At 39.6% G+C, this 23,840-nt stretch overlaps 1 protein-coding gene across 1 annotated transcript in view; it reads right to left on the reverse strand.

Annotated features, from left to right (window-relative positions):
* rbm46 (RNA binding motif protein 46) overlaps window positions 1-23,840 on the reverse strand; it is a 79,836-nt gene that overhangs the window by 45,928 nt on the left and 10,068 nt on the right. The window contains exon 2 of the mRNA XM_059988517.1: window positions 7,748-8,215. Within this exon, the coding sequence (XP_059844500.1) occupies window positions 7,748-8,215 (468 nt within the window). The remainder of the gene's footprint in view (window positions 1-7,747; window positions 8,216-23,840) is intronic.

Here is a 23,840-nt window from a genome sequence, read left to right on the forward strand (position 1 = left end):
CTGAATTATGGGTTATGTGTCTTTTTAACCTTTTATGATACACACAACTAATATTAGCATGATGGATAAATCTATTAACTTTATCTCTTGGAATACTAATGGTTTAAATCATCCGATTAAACGTAAAAAAATATTTAAAGTATTCCATAGACTGAACGCTAATATTATCTTTGCACAGGAGACCCATATCAGGAGGGAGGATAATCAACGTTTTTTTAGGTTCTGAAGGGTCAACAATTTCACTCGAATTGCACCGCCAAAATCAGGGGTGTGTCTATTTTTATAGACCCCTCAATATCATTTACACATCATGAAATTACTTCTGATCCACAGGGTAGATTCTTGTTGATAACTGGCTCACTTTTTAATCGAAAAGTTGTTCTAGTTAATATTTATGCTCCAAACTTTGACTGCCCTGAATTTTTTAAACGTTTATTTACTTCCCTTCCTAATCTAAATGAATATATGTTGATAATGGGTGGAGATTTTAATTGTTGTTTGAATCCTTCGATGGATAGATCAAAACCTATCCGTACTCTTCCGAATAGATCAGCCCTACTTATTAATTCTTTTATGGTTGATTCGGGAATCACAGAAATATGGCGGTTTTTGAACCCTAAAGATAAAGAATTTTCATTTTTTTTTCACATGTATATCATAGCTATTCTAGAATTGACTATTTTCTTATTGATCATCAGTTATTAACGGATGTTATTGATTGTAAATATGATTCTATTACTATTTTGGATCATGCACCTTTGAAGTTATCTATTAAGATTTCGGACTTTTCCAATAATATTAGATCTTGGAGGCTTAACGCTACTTTGCTTCAAGACCCAGAATTTATCACCTACATAAAACAGCAAATTGACTTGTTTTTCTCAACAAACTATACTGAAGAAATCGACAGAGGAATACTTTGGGACTCTTTTAAGGCTTTTATTCGTGGACAAATTATCTCATACTCTGTTGGTAAAAGAAAACAAAGATATTCAGATATTGCTTTATTAGTGGATAAAATTAAGGAAATTGATAAGATTTATTCCGTGACTCCTACCAAAGAACTTTATAAGAAGAGAGTTGAGCTTCAAATGGAACATAGTTTATTATTATCTTCTTCAATTGAAAATCAATTAATTAGGACCAGGGCTCAATTCTATATTCACAGTGATCGAACTGGCAAACTGTTAGCTAATCAATTAAAAGCTATTTCGACTAAGCGACAAATTATTAAAATTTGTAAACAAGACGGTAATTTAACTACTGATCATAAAGAAATCAATAATACTTTTCAAGATTTTTATAAATCTTTATATCAATCAGAATTTGATGGTGACCTGTCCATGATGGATAATTTTTTTAACAATCTGAATATTCCTAAACTGATAGATGAAGACCATAGCCTGTTAGATGCTCCTATCTCTATGGTTGAAATAGGAGAGGCTATCTCATCAATAAATTCAGGGAAAGCTCCTGGTCCTGATGGTTATATAGTAGAATTTTTTAAAACTTTTTCTTCTTTGCTCTCTCCTTGGTTATGTGAAATTTTTAATGATGCGTTTGCTAAGAAGAGATTACCTCAATCTTTTTATGAAGCTAATATCGCTCTAATTCTTAAAAAAGATAAAGATCCTACTTTATGTACATCTTATCACCCTATATCACTATTAAATGTAGATTCTAAGATTCTTACAAAAAATTTAGCCATTAGATTAGAAAAAATACTATCACAGATTATTTCAGAAGATCAAACTTTTTTAATGTTAGAAAATTGATTAATATAATTCATACTTCACCACCCACAATCTCAGAATGTGTTATCTCATTAGATGCTGAAAAAGCTTTTGATAGAGTCGAATGGACATACTTATTTAATACATTGAGAAATTTTAATTTTAGTCCCAACTTCATATCATGGATTAAATTAATATATTATAAACCTGTTGCTTCTGTTCTTACAAATAATTATAGATCCTCTTTTTTTCAATTATCTCGTGGTACGAGACAAGGCTGTCCTTTAAGTCCTTTATTATTTAATATCGCATTAGAACCTTTAGCCATTGCTATTCGTGAATCTCCTAATATTTTTGGTATTACCCGTAATGAGAAGTTATACAAATTATCACTTTATGCTGATGACTTGCTGTTATATATTTCTGACCCTGACAGGTCTATTCCCGCTATTTTATCCTTGTTGGTTCAATTTGGTAGTTTTTCTGGTTATAAACTAAACTTAGATAAGAGTGAATTATTTCCCTTAAATGCACAAACTTTATTGAATGACAGGATACCATTTAAAGTTGTTACTGATAACTTTACCTATTTAGGTATAAAAATTACCAAGAAATATAAAGATTTATTTAGACTGAATTTTTTACCTATGCTTCATCAAATTCAACAACTTACTACAAGATGGTCTCCTTTATTTTTATCATTAATTGGTCGGATTAATGCTATTAAAATGACGATTTTACCGAAATTTTTATACTTATTTCAAGCCTTACCAATTTTTATTCCTAAATCTTTTTTTGATAACATTGATTCAAAAATTTCCTTATTTGTGTGGCAAAATAAAAACCCTAGGTTAAGTAAAAGGCAATTACAAAAATCTAAAAAAGATGGTGGTTTAGCTTTACCTAAATTTAGATTTTATTATTGGGCAAATAATATCCGTAACTTAATGTATTGGAAACTAGATTTGGATTCACCATTGTGCCCACAGTGGGTAAATTTGGAATGTAATGAGGTAAAGGGATATTCTCTATTCTCTGTTCTTGGTTCTTGTCTTCCTGTTGATTTAGTTAAATTTAATAAACAAACATCTAATCCTGTTATCAAACATACATTACGAATTTGGTTTCAATTTCGTAAGTTTTTTACTCTGAAAAACTTTGTTCTTGATAGCCCTATCTTACTTAATTTTTTTTTCAAACCTTCCTGGACAGATCAAGCTTTTAACATATGGAAAAGGAAAGGTATAAAATGTTTTCGTGATCTTTTTTTTTGAAGATACTTTGATGTCCTTTGACCAACTTTCCAACAAATTTAAATTACCTAAATCTAATTTTTTCAGATATCTACAAATTAGAAATTTCTTACATAAAGTTTTACCATCTTTTCCTAATTCAACTTTAGTGGATTTTTCAGATTTGATTTTTACCTTAAACCCTTGTCAGAAGGGATTAGTAGCTTTTATTTATAATATGATTATGAAGATACAACCAGAAATATCAGTTAGAATTAAACAAGAATGGGAAAAAGAACTTCGATATAATAGATCAACAGATAAATGGGAAAAAATTTTACAAATGGTTAATTCCTCGTCTATATGTGCTAAACATGCTTTAATACAATTTAAAATTGTACATAGAGCTCATATGTCTAAAGATAAACTTGCTCGATTCTATTCTCATATTAACCCTCAATGTGACAGATGTCATTCAGAAGTGGCTTCATTGACCCATATGTTTTGGTCATGTCCCACTTTACGTAACTATTGGAAGGACATATTTACTACCATTTCCTCAATTTGGAATATCGATCTACAACCTCATTTTATTACTGCAATTTTTGGCATACCAAATGAGGATGGTAATCAGTTTTCCCCTTCAATCAGACGAATGATTGCTTTTGTAACATTAATGGCCAGAAGGTCTATATTACAAAACTGGAAAGAAGTAAATCCTCCTACCACGTTCCAGTGGTTTTCTCAAACTATTTCTTATCTGAGCTTGGAAAAAATTAGAAGCACTATTTTTGACTCATCAATTAAATTTGAAGAAACTTGGAGACCGTTCATTCGACACTTTCATATGAATTAATTTGGCCTTTTCCAGACCTTCTTTCTGCTTATTCTTGTTCAGGTATGGAGTTCCGGAGTTTTTTGACACTATCATATACTTGTAAACTATTATTATTGCCCATGTTAGTTTAGTTTAGTGTTTTGTTTTCTCAATATATATTTTACACATATTTTCAAATTTTTTCTTCTTTTGACGATTATTTTTGGGTTTTTTTCATATATAATTATATGGACTTGATTGATTAAGGTATTTTCTTTTGTCGATGTTTAGTAGGATATTGTTATCTTATTAATGCGACTTCAAGTCTATTGTATTCATAATTTATTCATTATTATGTTGTTTTTTTATATGCATATATGAAACTCAATAAAAAGATTGAAAAAGAAAAGAAAAGATATAGATGACAAATAACAATGGACCTAGCACTGTGGCACACCACTAGTCACAGGCCACCACTCAAGGAAGCAATCCTCCACTATCACTCTCTGACTTCCATCATCTGCATCCTAGAGTTCTGAAAGAGGTAGCGTTAGAGATAGTGGCTTCATTAGCAATGATCTTTCAAAAATCATTGGATTCTGCCATGGTGTCAAAGGACTAGAAAACTGCAAATGTCACTCCACTCTTTATGAGAGGAGCAATGCAGCAGAAAGGAAATTATTGAACAGTTAGCATCACCTCAGTGGTTGGGAAGACGTTAACGTCAAAATTGTTAAGGATGAGGTGATGGAGTAGCTGGTGACACAGGACAAGATAGGGAAAAGTCAGCATGGTTTCCTTAGAGAAAAATCCTGCCTGACAAACCTGTTGGATTCTTTGAGGAGATTACAAGTAGGATAGGTAAAGGGATGCAGTGGATGTTATATATTTGGACTTTGACAAGGTGTCACACATGAGGTTGCTTACCAAGTTAAGAGCTCGTGGTATTACAGTAAAATTACCAACATGGTTAAAGCTTTGGCTAATTGGAAGAAGGGAGCGAATGGGAACAAAAGGATCCTTGTCTGGTTGGCTGCCAGTGACTAGTGGTGTTCCACAGTGGTCGGTGTTGGGACCACTTCTTTTTATGCCGTATGTAAATGATTTAGATGATAGAATAGCTGGCTTTGTTTCCAAGTTTGCAGATGATACGAAGATTGGTGGAAAGGCAGCTAGTGTTGAGAAAAAGTAGGATGCAGAAGTTCTTAGTTCTTAAGCTGATTAGGAGAATAGTCAAGAAAGTAGAAAATGAAATATAATGCTAGAAAATACATGGACATGCACTTTGGTACTAGAAATAAATGTGTTGACTATTTTCTAAATGTCTGGGATGCAAAGGGACTTGGGAGTCCTTGTGCAGAAAACCCTAAAGGTTAACTTGCAGGTTGAGTCAGTGGTGAGGAAAACAAATACAATGTTAGCATTCATTTCAAGAGGTCTAGAATACAAGAGCAGGGATGTGATGCTGAGGTGAGGCCTCACATTATTGTGTACAGTTTTGGGCTCCTCATCTTAGAAGAGATGTGCTCGCATTGGAGAAGGTCCAGATGAGGTTTACAAGGATGATTCCAGGAATGAAAGGGTTATCATATGAGGAACATTTCATGGCTCTGGGTCTGTATTCGCTGGAATTTAGAAGGTTGAGGGGGGAATCTCATTGAAATGTTTTGAATGTTGAAAGGCCTAAACAGAGTAGATGTGGAAAGGATGTTTCCCATGGCGACAGAGACCAGGACAAGAAGGCACAGCCTCATGATAGAGAGGCGTCCACTCAAAACAGAGATGTGGAGAAATTTCTTTAGCCAGACCATGGTGAATTTGTGGAATTTGTTGCCACGTGTAGCTGTGAAGGCCAGGTCGTTGGGTGTATTTAAGGCAGAGATTGATAGGTTCTTGATTGGACATTGCATCAAAGGTTACAGGGAGAAGGCTGGGAAATGTGTTTGAGGAAGAGAAAACAAAAGGATCAGCCATGATTGAAAGGCAGAGCAAACTCGATGGGCCAAATAGCCTAACTCTGTTCCTCTGTGTTATAGTCTTATGGTCTAAGTTGGAAGAACGGGAAAAAAAAACCAGATGGAACACAGTGTTAGGAAATGTGTGATAATGCATTTTGGTAAGAGAGCAAAAGAAACAGTCGTGCAGACTGATATTTAATTGGGGAGAAGGTTCAAACAGAGGTGCAGAGGGAATTAGGAGTCCTCGTGCAAGACTCCCACAGGTTGGATCTGTGGTAAAGATGGCAATTGCAATGTTGGCATTTATTTCAAGGGGAATAGAGTATAAAAGCAAGGAGATGGTGCTGTGGCTTTGTAAGACACTAGTCAGGCTGCACTTGGGGCTCAGTATTGGGCTCATATCTCAGAAAGGATATGTTGTCATTGTAGAGAATCCAGAGGAGGTTAACAAGGATGATTCTGGGAATGAAGGGGTTAACCTATGAGAAGCATTTGGCAGCTTTGTGCCTGCATTGACTGGAATTTAAAACATTGCATAGGTATCTCATTGAAACCTACTGAATGTTGAAAGAACTCGATAGGGTGGAAGTGGAGAGAATGTTTCCTATGGTGAGGATATCCAGAACCAGAGGGCACAGTCTTAAAATTGAGGGGTGATCCTTTCAAACAGAGATAAGGAGGAATTTTTTTAGCTAGGCAGTCGTAAATCTGTGGAATGCTCTGCCACAAACTGTGGTATATTTAAGGCGGAAGTTGAAAGTTTCCTGATCGGTCAGGATATATGGGGAATAGGCAGGTCTATGGGGTTGAGTGGGATCTGGAAATCAACCGTCACGGAATGACGGAGCAGACTCAATGGGTCAAATGGCCTATAATTTTGCTCCTATGTCTTATTGTCTTATGAAGAGAGGTTGAACCAACTTAGACTATTTTCTCTTGAGCATCAGAGGCTGAGAGGAAACCTGACAAGGTAAATGAAATTAGAAGCATGAAATAAAATGCTTAATCCAGCATGAAAATGTCAAGTACTTGAAGGCACTGCCTTAAGGTGAGAGGACTAAAGTTTAAAGGACTACTACAAGAAAGCTTTTTAATCACAAAACAGTGGTAGATGTTTGGTTGTGTTGACAGAGGAAGTGATGGAACCAGAAATGATGACAGCATTTAAGAAAGAGCCATATGGTAGGCAGGGATATGACCCACGACGTAATAAGGGAGTATTAGTGTGAAATTTCAATTTATTTTTAGACACAGCCAAATAAAAGACTTACAGTGGAAATTGTGAAGTCTATCCAAGTAACCTGATAGAGAGGCTGCAATATTAGACCTCTGCCTGGGGAATCATCTGGGGCAAGCAGAAGAATTGAAGAACTGTCTGTCGGAGAGCACTTTGGGTCTCGTCACCATAATTCTATTCATTTTAAAATGCTAATGCATTAGTATTGAAAAAGTAAGGAGGCATGGGATCTAAGGGCATATTGCTCGTGCGGATAGTCAGAGGCTTTTTCCCAGGGCTGAAATGGTTGCCACAAGAGGACACAAGTTTAAGGTGCTGGGGAGCAGGTGCAGAGGGGATGTCAGGGGTAAGTTTTTTTACTCAGAGTGGTGAGTGTGTGGAATGGGCTGTTGGCAACGGTGGTGGAGGCGGATATGATAGGGTCTTTTAAGAGACTTTTGGATAGGTACATGGAGCTTAGAAAAATAGAGGGCTATGGGTAAGCCTAGTGATTTCTAAGGTAAGGACATGTTCGGCACAACTTTGTGGGGTGAAGGGCCTGTATTGTGCTGTAGGTTTTCTATGTGTCTAAATACAAGGCTGGTGCACAGATTAGGGTCCTGAAATGCGGCACTGAACACCAGTCCACAAGTTAAGCTCTCCATAGAATTTCATGTGACAATTTTCATTAATAAAAAATAAATTTACACTTGGCAAAATTGGTGATTCAACAGTGAAGATCTGCTAATTCATTAAATTAAATTCATTAAATTCTAAAAGAATTCCAGTACCTGGAATAAGCTTTCTTCTGGCCATTGCAGCAGCTCTGTGAGATTCATATTCCACAAATGCAAATCCACGGTTCTTTGTTTTGTCAGTGGCACTGGGGTAGACAATGACATCAACAACACCTTCAGTAACCTTTTTCATTTCTTCCAGGATTTCTTCTTTTTTTCTCTCTTTTGGAATTGCCCCAATGAACAGTCTACAGTTGTCCAAGCTAACACAGACACCAATAAATTTTCCAGGACGAATTTCAAAATTGTTCAGCATTTTGATTGCATTCTGGGACTCTTCTCTTGTAGTATACATAACAAATGCATAACCTCGATTCTCACCACTGAATTCCATCATCAGTCTAAACTCATAAATTTTTCCTGCTCTCTGGAACACAGGTACCAATTCATCCTCGTACATGTCCCGAGGAATCTTTCCCACAAATACTTCACATCCACGAGGTGGTGGTGGGCCTTCCCAACCTTGAAAAAAAATCTCTTATCATTTATCATATCAAATTCATTAGTATGAGTTAAGGAACAAGTTTAAGGTTTACATTTGATTACGAACAGGTGCAATAATGCAATATTACTTGTAATATTATTTTTAAAGCCAAAAATCAAATTCAATATACAGTAAATACCTAAATAGAATAAGATCAAGACGTTTATGTTTAAACCATCTCATACCCTTACGATAACTTGACTCTTCTTCTCTTATACCTCTATGTCAATTACACTTAAAAAGTGATGATTCAAAAGCAGTAGGCTAAAATGGTCATTTAGAGATTCTTGCAGTCTTGTTTTAATTTTACAGCAGAAATTTCCTCAAAACCCCAATACCATTATAATCAACTTTCTTATTCTAATGAAAAATTCATGCAAATCTCCATTAGGAAAAGCCATTTTGGAGATTTGAGGAAAGGTCAATCAGAAAAATTGGACATCTGAGAAGACATAATTCACTCAGGTTCACTGATCAAGTAGAAAAGGCAGCAACACACGACAGTATTGGAGTTTTGAGCAGATCACAATCAGCATTCAGGATTCATTATCAAGAACAAATTAAAGTAAAGCAGGAGCAAATGGGGCGGCCATCATTGGAGTGGGCAGAGTTAGAGTGAAGATTTGAGGCTTTAGCTCTTCCAGGTTTTAGTGAAGAGAGGCTTCAGTCAGAGTAGATAGAGTTCCCCTACTCCTTTTTTCACATGTGCTCAGTTAGAACAGTAAAGATGCCAGGGTGGATAGTGGAATGTTTCTCTTGCAAAATGTGGAAATGTGGACCTCCAGTGTGTCTCCATGTGTGAGAAGTTCATCCAGCTGTAGCTTCTATCAATCTCCTTTAAAGAGATGGAGCTGGAAATGTATTAACTCCAGATCATACAGGAAGCTGACAATGTGATAGATAGGACATATACTGAGCTGGTTACATCCAAGGTGCAGGACACAGGAAACTGGGTGACAGGCAGGAAGGGGAAAGGGGTTAAACAACCAATGGACAGTACCCCTGTTACCAATCACTCAGCAACAGGTATATCATTTTGGAAACCACTGGGAGGGCAGGGGGGGCAATGACCTAGCAATGGAAAGTCACAATGGTCAGGTCTCTGGCACGGAGTCTGACTGTGAAGCAGAAGGGAAGGTGAGAGAAGAGGCAAGCTTCTTCTGATAGGACAGAGTTCTATCTTCTGTCCGTTAGTTATGAGAACAGAGAGGAAGTTCTGTGGATGCGAACAAGATTCCTGGATAGTATGTTGCCTCTAGGGTGCCAAAGTCTACAACATCTTGGATTGAGTCCTCGGCATTATTAAGTGGGAGGGTAAACAGCCAGAGATAGTAGTGGTCCATGTAAGTACCAATGACATAGGCAGTAAGAGTGACAAATTTCTGCAAAGAAATTTTGCAGAAATTTTGCATGGAGTTAGATGCTAAATTAAAGGGCAGAATCTTCAGAGTTGTGGATATCAGGATTTCTACTCATGTCATGAGCTAGTGAGACCAGAAACAGGAAGAGTATACAGTTTAGCATGTGATCAAGGAGTTAAGAGAAGGAGTGAGGACATAAATTTTTTGGATCAATGAGCTCTCTTACAGAGAAGGTGGAATCTATACAGAACAGACTGTCTGTGAAGTCCATGTTCCGGTCCATGGACTCTGGACTCCAGGTCTTCTGGCTGTCCGTTGTTTCAGTTGGGCTTAATCACAGGCACTTGATTCTCATATTGGGGCTGGAATATAAGTGGCCCTGGGTTTGACTGTGTTGCTGGTTTGTCTTGTTGGTGTCCTATCCTTGCCTCTGTGGGGTAAGTCAGGCTGTTCTTGCTGTTACCCTATGGTGGGATCTGTCCCTTCCTGTCCTTGCCTCCATTGGGTAAGTCAGGCCATCTTTGCTGTTACCCTGAGGCTGGACTGTTCCCTTCCTTCCCACTGAAATCTGGCCTGAAGCCTTGCTGGCCACCTATGCTGGCAACCCTCGCCCATGTCCTCGCCTGTATCGCCGTCAAGTTCAGCCATCAGAGTGAGACTGGAGCCTTGCCATGCCAACAGAAGGAACTATCTATCATTGAACTTGGAACTGTTTCTTTGTGTCCCTGTGTTTACTGTCTGTGTATGAGTCCCGGCCCTATGTCCTGTCCCCAAGGAGGGTTCCCGGCTCTGTGTTCTGTGTTCCTGTGCTCCAGTCCAAGGCTCCATGGAGGTTGCAGTCCATGTCCAAGGCTCTGAGGAGGTTCCAAGTCCAAGTCATAGCCTAGGCTCTGAGTCCTGGTCTTATCCAGGGCTATTGTCCATGTCCAACTACGCCTTTCCCCGCTTCTGCTTTGCTCTCCCTTGACCTAGGCTCTGCGTTCCTGCTCTCTGTTCCTGGTCACCCTCCATCAAGACCAAGCATTAGCTTCATGTCCTCATCCTGTCCCCATGTCCAGTCCTCACCTGGATCAGGAGTCCGAGCCAGAGACAAGACCCAGGTTCCGGGTCCCTGTCCAGTCTCTGGCTCGGAGTCCTTGTCCTAGTTCCTAATCTAGGTCCCACTTTCCTACTCTAGTCCTAGCCCATGCCCTGTCTTCTAGTTTTGTCCAGGGCTTCTGTCTTGTCCAGCATCATTTCGTCCCCACTTTCCTTGCTTTCTTGATGCACCTAGTCCTCTCCCTAGTACTTCAGTGTCAGGGTCTGGCATATGGGTCCGTTCCCAATTACCACCTTATGACAGCGACAGTTTTCACGTGAACCAGAAGGAGATTAATATGCTCTCGGGGTGGATTGCTGGTGTTGCATGTTGGAGTTTAAACTAGAGATGCAGGGAGATGGGAACCAAAGTGCCAAAACAGTTAATAGAGAGGTTGTGGAGATAAATGTTGGTCAGACCTCAGACAGAGTAAAGAACAAAAGGTTCAACCTGGTGTGACTAGTGCAGGGGTCAGCAACCTTTACCACTGAAAGAGCCACTTGGACCCGTTTCCCACAGAAAAGAAAACACTGGGAGCCGCAAAACCCGTTTGACATTTAAAATGAAATAACACTGCATACAACGTTTTTTTTTGCCTTTATGCTATGTATAAACAAACTATAATGTGTTGCATTTATGAAATTGATGAACTCCTGCAGAGAAAACGAAATTACATTTCTGCATGCAACAAAAACATTTTGAACTCCGAAAAAAAGACGTTGGGTTGAAGGTTACTTTTAAGTAAAATACTCAATGTCTATTTGAGTCCTTCTTGTATTTATGAAAAACGCCGAACTTAAATTTTCCGCCAGCAGCAAACCAAAAATAACATCAGCCAGCTGTCAGCCTGAAAAATAAAAGGACTATTTCACTGAACAATGAAAAAATATGAATATACATAAAATAATAGGCAATTAAAATATTTATCATACTTGGTTAATGGGATTTCTGCTCCTGGACCTCAGCGCACAGCGTCTGCACATCAGGGCTGTATGACGTCACCTTCATCTTTACACAGGATCGCAAGCTGTCATCTGTGAGGCGTGCGCGATGTTTTTTAATAAAGTTCATGTTGGAGAACACCTGCTCACATACATATGTGGATCCAAAGATCAACAGGACTCCAAGCGCATACTTTTTCATGTTTACATAAATGTCGGGCATAGCATTCCATGTTTCGAACACGTTTGTCCGGTTTTGGGAGGTTTTCAATATCACTCCATTTGTGATTCTGAGCAAGAATGGCCTTCTGACGGGCAACATCTTCAAGGTCTGCTGTCAAGCGTCTAAACTTGGACACCCATATGTCTTTGTCAGCTATGTCGGCCAGTTCCATCTCAAGATCAGGTTTACTCACACCTGCCAATGCAGTCGTATTCAGTAGGGAAGGATCGATGCTTAAGGGAGTGACCGGAAAGGATAATGTGTTTTTTTCCTCTCTGAACTCACAGAAGCGTTTCCCAAACGATGTTTGCATTGCGATGATTGCAGAATGTAAATACTCCGAAATTATCATGTCGTGACCTTGTTTGAACTCTCTCAAATTGGGGAAGTGAGACAAAGTGCCTTTCTGTAAATCTCTGGCAAGCACTGTCAACTTGCGCTCGAATGCCAAAACATCCTCCAACATGTGCAGGGCTGTGCGTCCTTACCCCTGAAGAGCTGTGTTCAGCGTGTTCAGGTGCGCTGTCATGTCTACCATGAAGTGTAACTTTTCCAACCACTCTGGCTGTTCCAGTTCAGGAAAGGTGAGCCCTTTGCTGCCCAGGAAAGTTTTCACTTCTTCCAGACACGCGACAAAGCGTTTCAGCACCTCCCCTTTGGACAGCCACTGGACTTTGTTGTGCAGCAGGAGATCAGAATATGCGCTTTCCAGCTCGTCCAGTAACTAACGGAATTGACGGTGATTTAAACTTTTTGCCATTATTTTATTGACAATCTGAATGACAACATCCATTACTTCTGTGCATTCCGGAGGAAATGTTTGAGCGCACAGTGCCTCTTGGTGCAAGATGCAGTGAAAAGTCAGCAGCTTTCTGTCCAGCGACTTCTGCAGTAAAGCCACAAATCCCTTGTGCGTTCCCGTCATATTCGGTGCCCCATCAGTAGCTACTGACACCAGATGGGTGGTCTTTATTCCTTTGGCTCTTAAACAATTCAAGACAGCCTCACAGATGTCCTCCCCCAGTGTTTGGTCTTTTAGAGGTATCAACTCAATCAGTTCTTCCTGTGGCCCGGCAGAGTTTACATACCGGCAGAACAGCGCTATTTGTTCAATATCACCTTTGTCTTTAGACTCGTCACAGGCAATCGAGTAGGCCACAGCTGAATTGATGTCTTTAATTTGCTGTCTTGTGATGTCTTCTGCCATTTTTATGGTTCTGTCTTTGACAGTCTTTGCAGAGAGGGGCATATCCCTGATTTTCTGCACAATTTCACTCTTGTTTTTAAAGTCCGTGAATAGATGTTCTGAAATCTTAATGAAAGATTCTTTTATATATTCACCATCTGTAAACTGCTTCCCGTGCCTGACTATTTCCTGAGCGGCAATATAACTAGCATATGTCGTTGATTTTCCAGACTTCATCCATTTCTGGAAATGATTTTTGCTCAGATCAACCTTCCGCATCAGTTCCGAAACGGCTTTTTTTCTCTCATCTCCATCCGGATATTTTTGAGCAAAGGCTGCGTGTTTATTTTGGAAATGCCTTGCGACATTTGACTTTTTGTTGTTTGCTAGTTTCTCATTGCATATTAAGCATACCGGTAAACCAGTCTCGTCAACAGTGAAAGCAAATGAATCTGTCCACGTATCATTAAACGTTCTGTTTTCTTCAGTCACTTTTCTTTTTTTAGAATTCTCCATAGTTGGCTTACCTTGGATCGAAAAATTAAAGAAATCGCGCACTGACGGGTGTCAGGTATTGGCAGTGGTGACGTATATTAATAGCGATAAAAACACGTTGTAGCGGTGTGCTCACACAGTCAGTAAACTGCAGTCGAATAACTTTATTCGAACTAAACAGCCTTGCTTTTAAGCCTCCCTCAACCCAGCCCCCATGGGCGCGGATGCTGCAAAAGACGCGTACTCAGAAACCCCCGTAGGCTATCTCCCTTAGCCTGAATGCTGGCTAATTGTGAGCCGTTTTGGATGTGCCAGGAAATGTGTCGCCACAAAGTCTTATTTAGATTGTACAAGATCACCATAATCTTCAAATTTAGAATTACATTTCAAAAGCTAACAAACTAACATAAAATACATTTTAATTAAATACTGACCAATTATTTCCCAAAGCCACAGGGAGCCACAGCACAGAGGTGAAAGAGCCACAAGTGGCTCCGGAGCTGCGGGATGCCGACCCCCGGACTAGTGTCTTGAGCTGTATATACTTCAATCCAAGAAGTGTCATAGGAAATGAGATGAGCTCAACACTTAGAATTATGATACAAGTTTCCCCTGCTATTGAAGGTAGAGTGTTCCTATGAAATAGTTCAAAAGCCGGAATGTTGTGAAGTGAAGAAGCAATTACCATTTATTTATATGGGAAAAATTTGTGAATGTTCACAGACCTAAAAGATAACCTACTGTTATGAGTGATGAACAGACCTGACAGGAAATGGGGTGCAGAGTTAACCATCTCCCCCCCCCGAGATCTATGAATTATTGCTGTTGCTATGCTGCTACTGAGAGAGAGATGAAGCCCAGGCAAGGACATCTGCTGCAGATAAGAGGGAGAGAGAGACTGTCGATCTATTGTATTTTGACTCTTCCTGGATTATTTACCTTTCACTACAAGGACTTTACTTTGCTTGTTAACATTCCTCAGGAGACAGCAGGAATGGCCTGATTTGATGGAAACAGTCATTTAGAGTTGATGGATAGCTGAGACCCTGTTAGTAGGGATAAAAGACAGGTCTGGAGAGACTCCCTTCAGACACACCAGTGGACACTGACTGAGTGTTGTGAACCCACAGAAAGGTGGGGGTTACGGAGACCGAATCAGGAGATCGGTCAATAAAGCTCACTGTGTGACAGCAGGGCTGGTGGGGACTTGTGTGTGTGTCCACTCATGCCAGAGTGACGAGTCCACCACAGAAGAACGGTCTAGCTGAAGAACAGAGGGGTCATAACTGAATGGCCACAACAAGACAACGGGCAAAGAAAGCCACAAAAGGTTTGCATGCTGCAGCTACCTAATCTCTTGCTCTCTCTCTCTCTCCAACGATTACAACACAACAACCATAACTACCTCAGCATGTATGAACTGAACTGAACTTTATACTCTTCTATGACAATTCATTTACCCCTAGACATCGATAGACCTTGTTTATTATTGCTTATTATTATTCCTACACTTTTAGGTTTATTATTGCTAACTTGTTTTATATGTACATTTGCATTTTTGATACTGTATTGTGTAGTTTACTAATAAACATCCGTAGTTTTTGGTACCACCAGACTCCAACGGATTCTTCTTTCTCTGCTGGTCTGACACCCAGTTACGGGGTACGTAACACTACCAAATCATGCCAAATAACACATAAAATCTAAATTAATAGTAAAAGCAGGAATGATCTGATAAATACAGAGCCTATATAAAGTAGTAATACTTCTCTTCAATTATTGCAGCACTGTCCACCATAGCAAAAATCTCATGCAAGCGCTCACGGCACAAAGACTCGGCGCAAGTGCTCTCGGCAGAAGCACTCTTTCCAGTCACCTGTAAGCTATGAAGCTGCCAAATCATACCAAATAACACAGGGCACAGGCAGGTCATCTTCTTCCACGTCTGCCTGCCTCGGTCGAAGGTCGAGTTTCGCCATCTGCTGTGGCTGATGTGGAAGGCTTAAAAAACGATAAGCTTGACTGCTTAGCCTCGCGCATTTTTCCATCATACAGTTTTTTGTAAGCACTCAACATCCTGCAAGTATGCCCTAAACCTTTGTACCTTTCAAAATTAAAGTCATATTTTTCTGCAATCATTGCAATGTTGTCAATCGCAGCGAAAATCTCACGTAATTGCTTCATGTTCAGTTCCTGGACGACTTCACTTTCAGTTTCAATTGTTATCTTTTCCTCTTCATCAGCTCTTCATCTGTCAGTTCTTGGTCATGGGATGCCAAAACCTCTTCAACATCATCTTCATCAACTTCCACAAATCCTTAGCCAAACTTGCTATATCCTTACTTCATTCACCACGTTCGAAATGCTTTATTATGTCTAGTTTTACACTAAATCTAACACCCTTATGTGCTCTTTTAGGTTTTTCCAATACCTTAGAACTCATCTTGCTAACGGATGCACAAAATAAACCGAGATAAAACACAAATGCTCACAGGCACGTGTTTAAGCAATGCTGGCTAGAATGCAATTCTGGGGGAGGAGCTTGGCTGCTTGGCACGCACACTGCTTTTTTTCGTACGCTACATTTTTCATGCACTGCCTTTTTTCATAACAGTGAAAACACCTTCTGTTAGCGAAAACAGGTAACTAATGTAGGTTTTTCGTAGCAGCCAGGTGTCATAAAGCAAACGTTTGAAAAACAGGGGACGCCTGTATTGTAGTTACTGGTGAGACTTGGCTGCAGGAGAAGCAAGAATGGTAGCTCAGTATTCTAGGGTTCTGTTGTTTTAGACATGACAGAATGGGAGGGATTAAATGAAGGAGGACTGGGGTTACGAATCAGGGAAAATGTTATGGCAGTAGTAAATCAGAACAGACTGAACTCATCTGGTGAGGCGTTATGGGTGGAACTGAGAAATAAGGAAGGTATGGCCATGCTAATGAGACTATATTACAGCCCGAGGGATTTAGAGGAATACATTTGTAGTGAGATTGCAACCTGTTGCAAGAAACACGAGGTTGTTATAGGAGGTGATTTTAACTTCCCACATATTGAGTGGGAATCCCATATTGTAAAAGGACTAGATGTGATAGAGATGATCACATATGTTCAGGAAACTTTCCTTAATCAGTCCCAACTAGACAGTGCACTATACTTCCTTTGATATTAGGGAATGACACAGGACAGATGACAGAAATTTCACCTAGTGATCACAATGCCATTACTTTCAAAGTAAATATGCAATAAGATAGATCTGGTCCATGGGATGATAATATGGCAAGTGTGGATAGGGACAGTCTGTTTTCTGGAAATGTGTACATGGTAAGTGGGAGGCATTCAAAAGTGAAATTTTGAGAATACAAAGCTTAAATGTGCCTGTCAGAATAAACGGTAAAAATTATAAGTGAAGGGAACCTTGAAATTCAAGAGCTATTGAAGCAGTGATTAAGAAAAAAAGCAAGTACATAACAAGTATAGGCATGTAAGAACAAATGAGGTGCTTAAGGAGTCAAAAGAAATGCAAATAAACATTTAAGAAATCAGGAGCGCTAAAAGGAGTCATGAGGTTGTCCTTTCAAACAAAGTGAAGGAGAATCCGAAGGGATTTCTACAGATCTGTTAACAGCAAAGGGATTGCAAGGGACAAAACTGATCCTCTGGAAGAAAATCAGAAATTGCCACGGCCCTAGCAGAGATGTTAGTGACAGGAGAGAGACCAGTGGACTGAAGGTTAGCCAATGTTATTCTGCTGTTTAAGACCATAGATAAAACCATAAGGTATAGGAGCAGAAATAGGCCATTTGGCCCATTGAGTTTGCTCCACCATTTTACCATGGCTGATCCATTTTTCCTCTCAGCACCAATCTCCTGCCTTCTTCCTCACCAAAGACTAAACCTGCAAATTAACCTTTAGGGAATCCTGCACAAGGACTCCCAAGTCCCTTTGCACCTCCATTTTTATATTTTCTCTCTATTTAAAAAATAGTCAACCCTTTCATTTCTTCTATCAAAGTGCATGACCATACACTTCCCATTACAATTGTATTCCATCTGCCACTTCTTTGCCATTCTCCTAATCTGTTTCAATAGATTTCAATAGGTACATTTAATGTCAGATAAATGTATACAATATACATCTTGAAAATCTGTTTCTTCACAAACATCCATGAAAACAGAGGAATGCCCAAAAGAACGAATGAGTTAAACATTAAAACCTCAAAGCCCCCACCCCAGCTTCCCCCTCCCATGCACAAGCAACAGCAAGGCAACAACCACTCTCCCCCATCAGCAAAAAAAAGCATCGGTGCCCTCCCCAAGCACTCAAGTGTGCAGCAAAGCATCAATAAAGGCACAGACTTGCAATACCCACAGACTACCACAGGCTCTCTTTCTCCCCCTAACATGGGTAAAAGAAGTTTCCCTGGTCTGTCTTTCTCTTGCCTCTTGAATTCCTCAAAACTATCTGACCCTCCACCTAACGTCGTATCATGTGCAATCTTTGCAACAAGGCCATAAATTCCATCATCCAAATCATTAATATATAATGTAAAAAGAATTGGTTCCAACACAGACTCCTGTGGAATACCACTAGACATGGCAGCCAACAAGAAGATGTCCCCTTTACTTCCACTCTTTGTCTCTTGCCAGACAGCCAATGCTTTATCCAGGCTAGAATCGTTCCTATAATACCATGGTCTCACAGCTTGTTAAGCAGCCTCGTGTATGGCAGCTTGTCAAAAATCCTCTGAAAATCCAAGCACACAGTGTCAGCCGATTCTCCTTTGCCTATCCTGTTTGTTATTTCTTCATAGAATTCCAACAGATTTGTCAGGCAAGATTTTCCCGAGGAAACCATGCAGACTACGGCCTATTTTATCATGTGCCTCTAAGTACCCTGTAACCACATCCTTTATAACCTATTTCAGCATCTTCCCAACCATTGAGGTTAGACTAACTGGCTTATAATGTCTTTTCGTCCTGCCCCTTAAGGAGTGACATTTTCAATATTCCAGTCTTCCAGAACCATTTCAAAATCTAATAATTCTTGAAAGATCATTACTAATGCTTCCACGATCTCTTCTGCCACTTCTTCTATGGGTACACCATCTGGCCCAGGTGACTTAACTAACTTCAGACCTTTCAGTTTTCCAAGAACCTTCTTCCTAGTAATGGTAACTTGACACACTTCATGATCCTTAACACCTGGAACTTCCCCAATACTGCTAATGTCTTCCACGAAGACTGATGCAAAATACGTATTCAGTTCATCCGCCATTTCCTTGTCCCCATTTTTACCTCTCCAGCTTCATTTTCCTGTAGTCCGTTATACCATTCTCGCCTCTCATTTACACTTTAATATCTAAAGAAACTTTTGGTATCCCCTTTAACATTACTGGTTCGCTTATTTTTTAGTAGTCTTCTATTGCTATTTGAAAGCTTCCCAATCCTCTAATTATCCATTAATTTTTGCTCTATTTTATACCCTATCTTTGGCTTTTATGTTGGCTTTGACCTCGTTCGCCACAGTTATGTCATCTTGCCCTTCTTCCTTTTGGGATGTGCATATCCTGTGCCTTCTGAATTGCTCCCAGAAATTCCAGTCATTACGGCTCTGCCTTTATTGTTGCCATTGTCCTTTTCCAGTCAATTCTGACCAACTCTTTTCTCATGCCTCTGTAATTCCTTTACTCCACTGTAATAATGATATATCTGATCTTAACCATATATAACCATATAACAATTACAGCACAGACACAGGCCATCTCGGCCCTTCTAGTCCATGCCGAACGCTTACTCTCACCTAGTCCCACTGACCTGCACTCAGACCATAACCCTCCATTCCTTTCCTGTCCATATACCTATCCATTTTCTTTTAATGACAATATCGAACCTGCCTCTATCACTTCTACTGGAAGCTCGTTCCGTACAGCTACCTCTCTCTGAGTAAAGAAGTTCCCCCTCATGTTACCCTAAACTTTTGTCCCTTAAACTCTCAACTCATGTCCTCTTGTTTAAATCTCCCCTACTCTCAATGGGAATAGCCTATCCACATCAACTCTTATCTATCCACCTCATAATTTTAAATACCTCTATCAAGTCCCCCCTCAACCTTCTATGCTCCAAACAATAAAGACCTAACTTGTTCAACCTTTCTTTGTACCTTAGGTGCTGAAACCCTGGTAACATTCTAGAAAATCTCCTCTGTACTCTCTCTATTTTGTTGACATCTTTCCTATAATTTGGTGACCAGAACTGTACACAATACTCCAAATTTGGCCTCACCAATGCCTTGTACAATTTTAACATTACATTCCAACTCCCACACTCAATGCTTTGATTCATAAAGGCCAGCATACTTCACCACCCTATCTACATGAGATTCCACCTTCAGGGAACTATGCACCATTATTCCTAAATAATTCTGTTCTACTGCGTTCCTCAATGCCCTACCATTCACCATGTATGTCCTACTTTGATTAGTTCTACCAAACTGTAGCACCTCACACTTATCAGCATTAAACTCCATCTGCCATCTTTCAACCGACTCTTCTAACTGGCCTAAATATCTCTGCAAGCTTTGAAAACCTACTTCATTATCCACAACACCACCTATCTTAGTATCATCTGCATACTTACTAATCCAATTTACCACCCCATCATCCAGATCATTAACGTATATGACAAACAACACTGGACCCAGTAGAGATCCCTGAGGCACACCACTAGTCACTGGCCTCCAACCTGAGAAACAGTTATCCACCACTACTCTCTAGCATCTCCCATCCAGCCACATTTTACTACTTCAATATTAATACCTAACGATTGAACTTTTCTAACTAACCTTCTGTGTGGAACCTTGTCAAAGGCCTGACATGACATAACGGAGGAGAGCCAATAGAAAATATCAGGTGGATTAGATTCTTTCCAGTATAACATGATAGCTCTCCTAGCCAGTAAAGTTGAAAAGGCTATCACATGTTGAGCGGAATCAGATACTCTACCTACTTCCTCTGGAATAATGGAACAAAATGAGCAATATGCCAATCCTCCAGCACCATCCCCATTTCTAATGACATTTGAAATATTTCTGTCAGAGCCCCTGCTATTTCTACACTAACTTCCTTCAAGGTCCTATGGAATATCCTGTCAGGAACGGGAGACTTATCCACTTTTATATTCTTTAAAAGCGCCAGTACTTCCTCTTCTTTAATCATCATAGTTTCCATAACCACCCTACTTGTTTCCCTTACCTTACACAATTCAATATCCTTCTCTTTAGTGAATACCGAAGCAAAGAAATTGTTCAAAATCTCTCCCATCTCTTTTGGCTCCACACATAGCTGTCCACTCTGATTCTCTAAGGGACCAATTTTATGCCTCACTATCCTTTTGCTATTAATATAACTGTAGAAACCCTTTGGATTTATTTTCACCTTACTTGCCAAAGCAACCTCATATCTTCTTTTAGCTTTTCTAATTTCTTTCTTAAGATTCTTTTTACATTCTTTATATTCCTCGAGCACCTCATTTACTCCATGCTGCCTATATTTATTATAGAACTCTCTCTTTTTCTGAACCAAGTTTCCAATATCTCTTGAAAACCATGGCTCTCTCAAACTTTTAACCTTTCCTTTCAACCTAACAGGAACATAAAGATTCTGTACCCTCAAAATTTCACCTTTAAATGACCTCCATTTCTCTATTACATCCTTCCCATAAAACGAATTGTCCCAATCCATTCCTTCTAAATCCTTTCACATCACCTCAAAGATAGCTTTTCTCTAATCAAAAATCTCAACCCTGGGTCCAGACCTATCCTTCTCCATAATTGTATTGAAACTAATGGCCTTGTGATCACTGGACCCAAAGTGCTCCCCAACACATACCTCTGTCACCTGACCTAACAGGAGAGCCAACACTTCTCTAGTTGGTACCTCAATGTATTGCTGTAAAAAACTATCCTGCACACATTTTACGAACTCCAAACCATCCAGCCCTTTTACAGAATGGGCTTCCCAGTCTATGTGTGGAAAATTAAAATCTCCCACAATCACAACCTTGTGCTTAGCTTCTCCTTCTCAAAATTCAGGGTGAATTTGATCATATTATGATCCACTGCCCCGGGTTCTTTTACCATAAACTCTCTGATCAAGTCCGGATCATTGCATGACACCCAATCCAGAAGTAGCTGATACCCTAATCCTCTAGTGGGCTCAACTACGAGCTACTTTAAAAAGCCATTTCATCAACATTCTCGAAATCACCCCCCCTCAAAATCCAGCACCAACCTGACTTCCTCAATCTACCTGCATATTGAAATCATTCAACATAATGTAACATTATGTTTAAGAAAGGCTCTGAATATAAATCAGGAAATTATAGGCTGGTGAGTTTGACATGAGTTGTGGGAAAGTTATTAGTATTCTAAGGGATTGATATACAAGCACTTGGAGAGACATGGTCTGATTAAGGATAGTCATGATGACTTCGTATATCATAGGTCACATTTAACCAATCCTAAGTTCGGCATGGACTCGAAGGGCTGAGAAGGCCTGTTTCTGTGCTGTAGTTGTTATATGGTTATAAGAGTTTTTCAAGGAAGTTATGAGGAAAGTGAATAAAGGCAAGGCACTGCATGTTGTCAACATGGACTTTAGCAAGGCATATGACAAGTCCCCAATGGGAGGATGGTCAAGAAGGTTTATTCCCTTGGTATTCAAGAGGAGTAGATAAATTGGATTAGACATTGGCTTTGCGGGTGAAGCCAGATACCAAGTATGGTTGTTTCTCTGACCGGAAGCCTGTGAATAGTGGAGTGCCATAGGGATTGATGCTGGGTGCATTGTTGTTAGTCAGATGACTATATGAACAATCTGAATGATAATGTGGTTAACTGGATCAGCAAATTTGCAGATGACTCAAAGATTGGGGGTGCAGTAAACAGCGAGGAAGTGCGATTTGCATCAGCTGGAAAAAAATGGCTGAAAGATGGGAGATGAAATTTACTGCACACAAGTGCAAAGTGTGCAGTAGAAACTGTGACTTAAACAGCAGGGCACCAAGGAGTGTGGTAGAACAAAGGGATCTAGGAATACAGGTCCTTAATTCATTGAAAGTGGTTCCACAGGTAGACAGGCTCGTAAAGAAAGCTTTTGGCACATTAGTCTTCATAAATCAAAGTGCTGAGTAGAGGAGATGGGAAGTTAAGTTGAAGTTGTATATGATATTGGTGAGGCCTAATATGAAGTATTGTGTGTCGTTTTGGTCACCTAGCAACAGGAAAGATGTAAATAAGGTTGAAAGGGTACAATAAAAGTTTACAAGGATGTTGCTTGGTCTAGAGGACCTGAGTTATGAAGAAAGATTAAATAGGTTAGGACTGTTTTCCCTAGAACATAGAAGAATGAAAGGAGATTGGATAAAGGTATACAAAATTATGTGACGTAGAGATAGGGTAAATACAAGCAGGGTTTTTCCACTGTGGTTGAGTGGGACTACAACCAGATGTCATGGGTTAAAGGTGAAAAGTTTAAGGGGAACATAAGGGAAAACTTCTTCACTCATTGGGTCGGAGAATGTGGAAAGTGGTGCATGTAAGCTCGATGTCGATGCTTAATAGAAGTCTGGAGATGTATATGGATAGTAGGGGTATAGACTGCTATGGTCCTGATGCAGGTCAATGGGAGTAGGCAGTTTAAATTGTTTTGGCATGGACTAGATGGGCCAATGGGCCAGCTTCTATGCTACACTCCTCTATGACTCAAACTGATTCTGCCGGCAATAAGGGATGTTCTGCCCAAGCCACCAAACCAAATAATTAAAGCTATTTGACTTAGCTACAATTCAGTTCAAAGACAAATAGTTGAAATATTTGAGAACATGTAAGCCATACTGTGCAATATACTTAGGACAACAAAATTTGCTCTGCAGTTGGATGAATCAACTTTGCAGGTTATGTTCACTTCATCAGCATGGATCAAGTATTGTTACTTGCATGGGGACTAGAAACAGATACGAAGAGGAGTAAATACTTCAGGTTACTGAGCAATTTTTCAAAGAGGAGGACATCCGCTCACCAACATTTTCACTTGTGCAATAGATGGGGCACAATCAATGACAGGATGCCACAGTCGGGTTATTACTTTCTTGAAAAAAAGCTGTACCTAACATATTTAACATACACTGTGTAATTCATAGACAACTGCTTGTTGCAAAAATATAACTGTGATTTTGCCATTTAGTTTGAAAGACTCAGCACAGACGAGATTGGCCAAAGGGCCTGTTTCTGTGCTGTAGTTTTCTATGACTCTATGATTGG

The sequence above is a fragment of the Hypanus sabinus genome, chromosome 14 (assembly GCF_030144855.1).
Source record: "Hypanus sabinus isolate sHypSab1 chromosome 14, sHypSab1.hap1, whole genome shotgun sequence".
Lineage (NCBI taxonomy): Eukaryota > Metazoa > Chordata > Chondrichthyes > Myliobatiformes > Dasyatidae > Hypanus > Hypanus sabinus.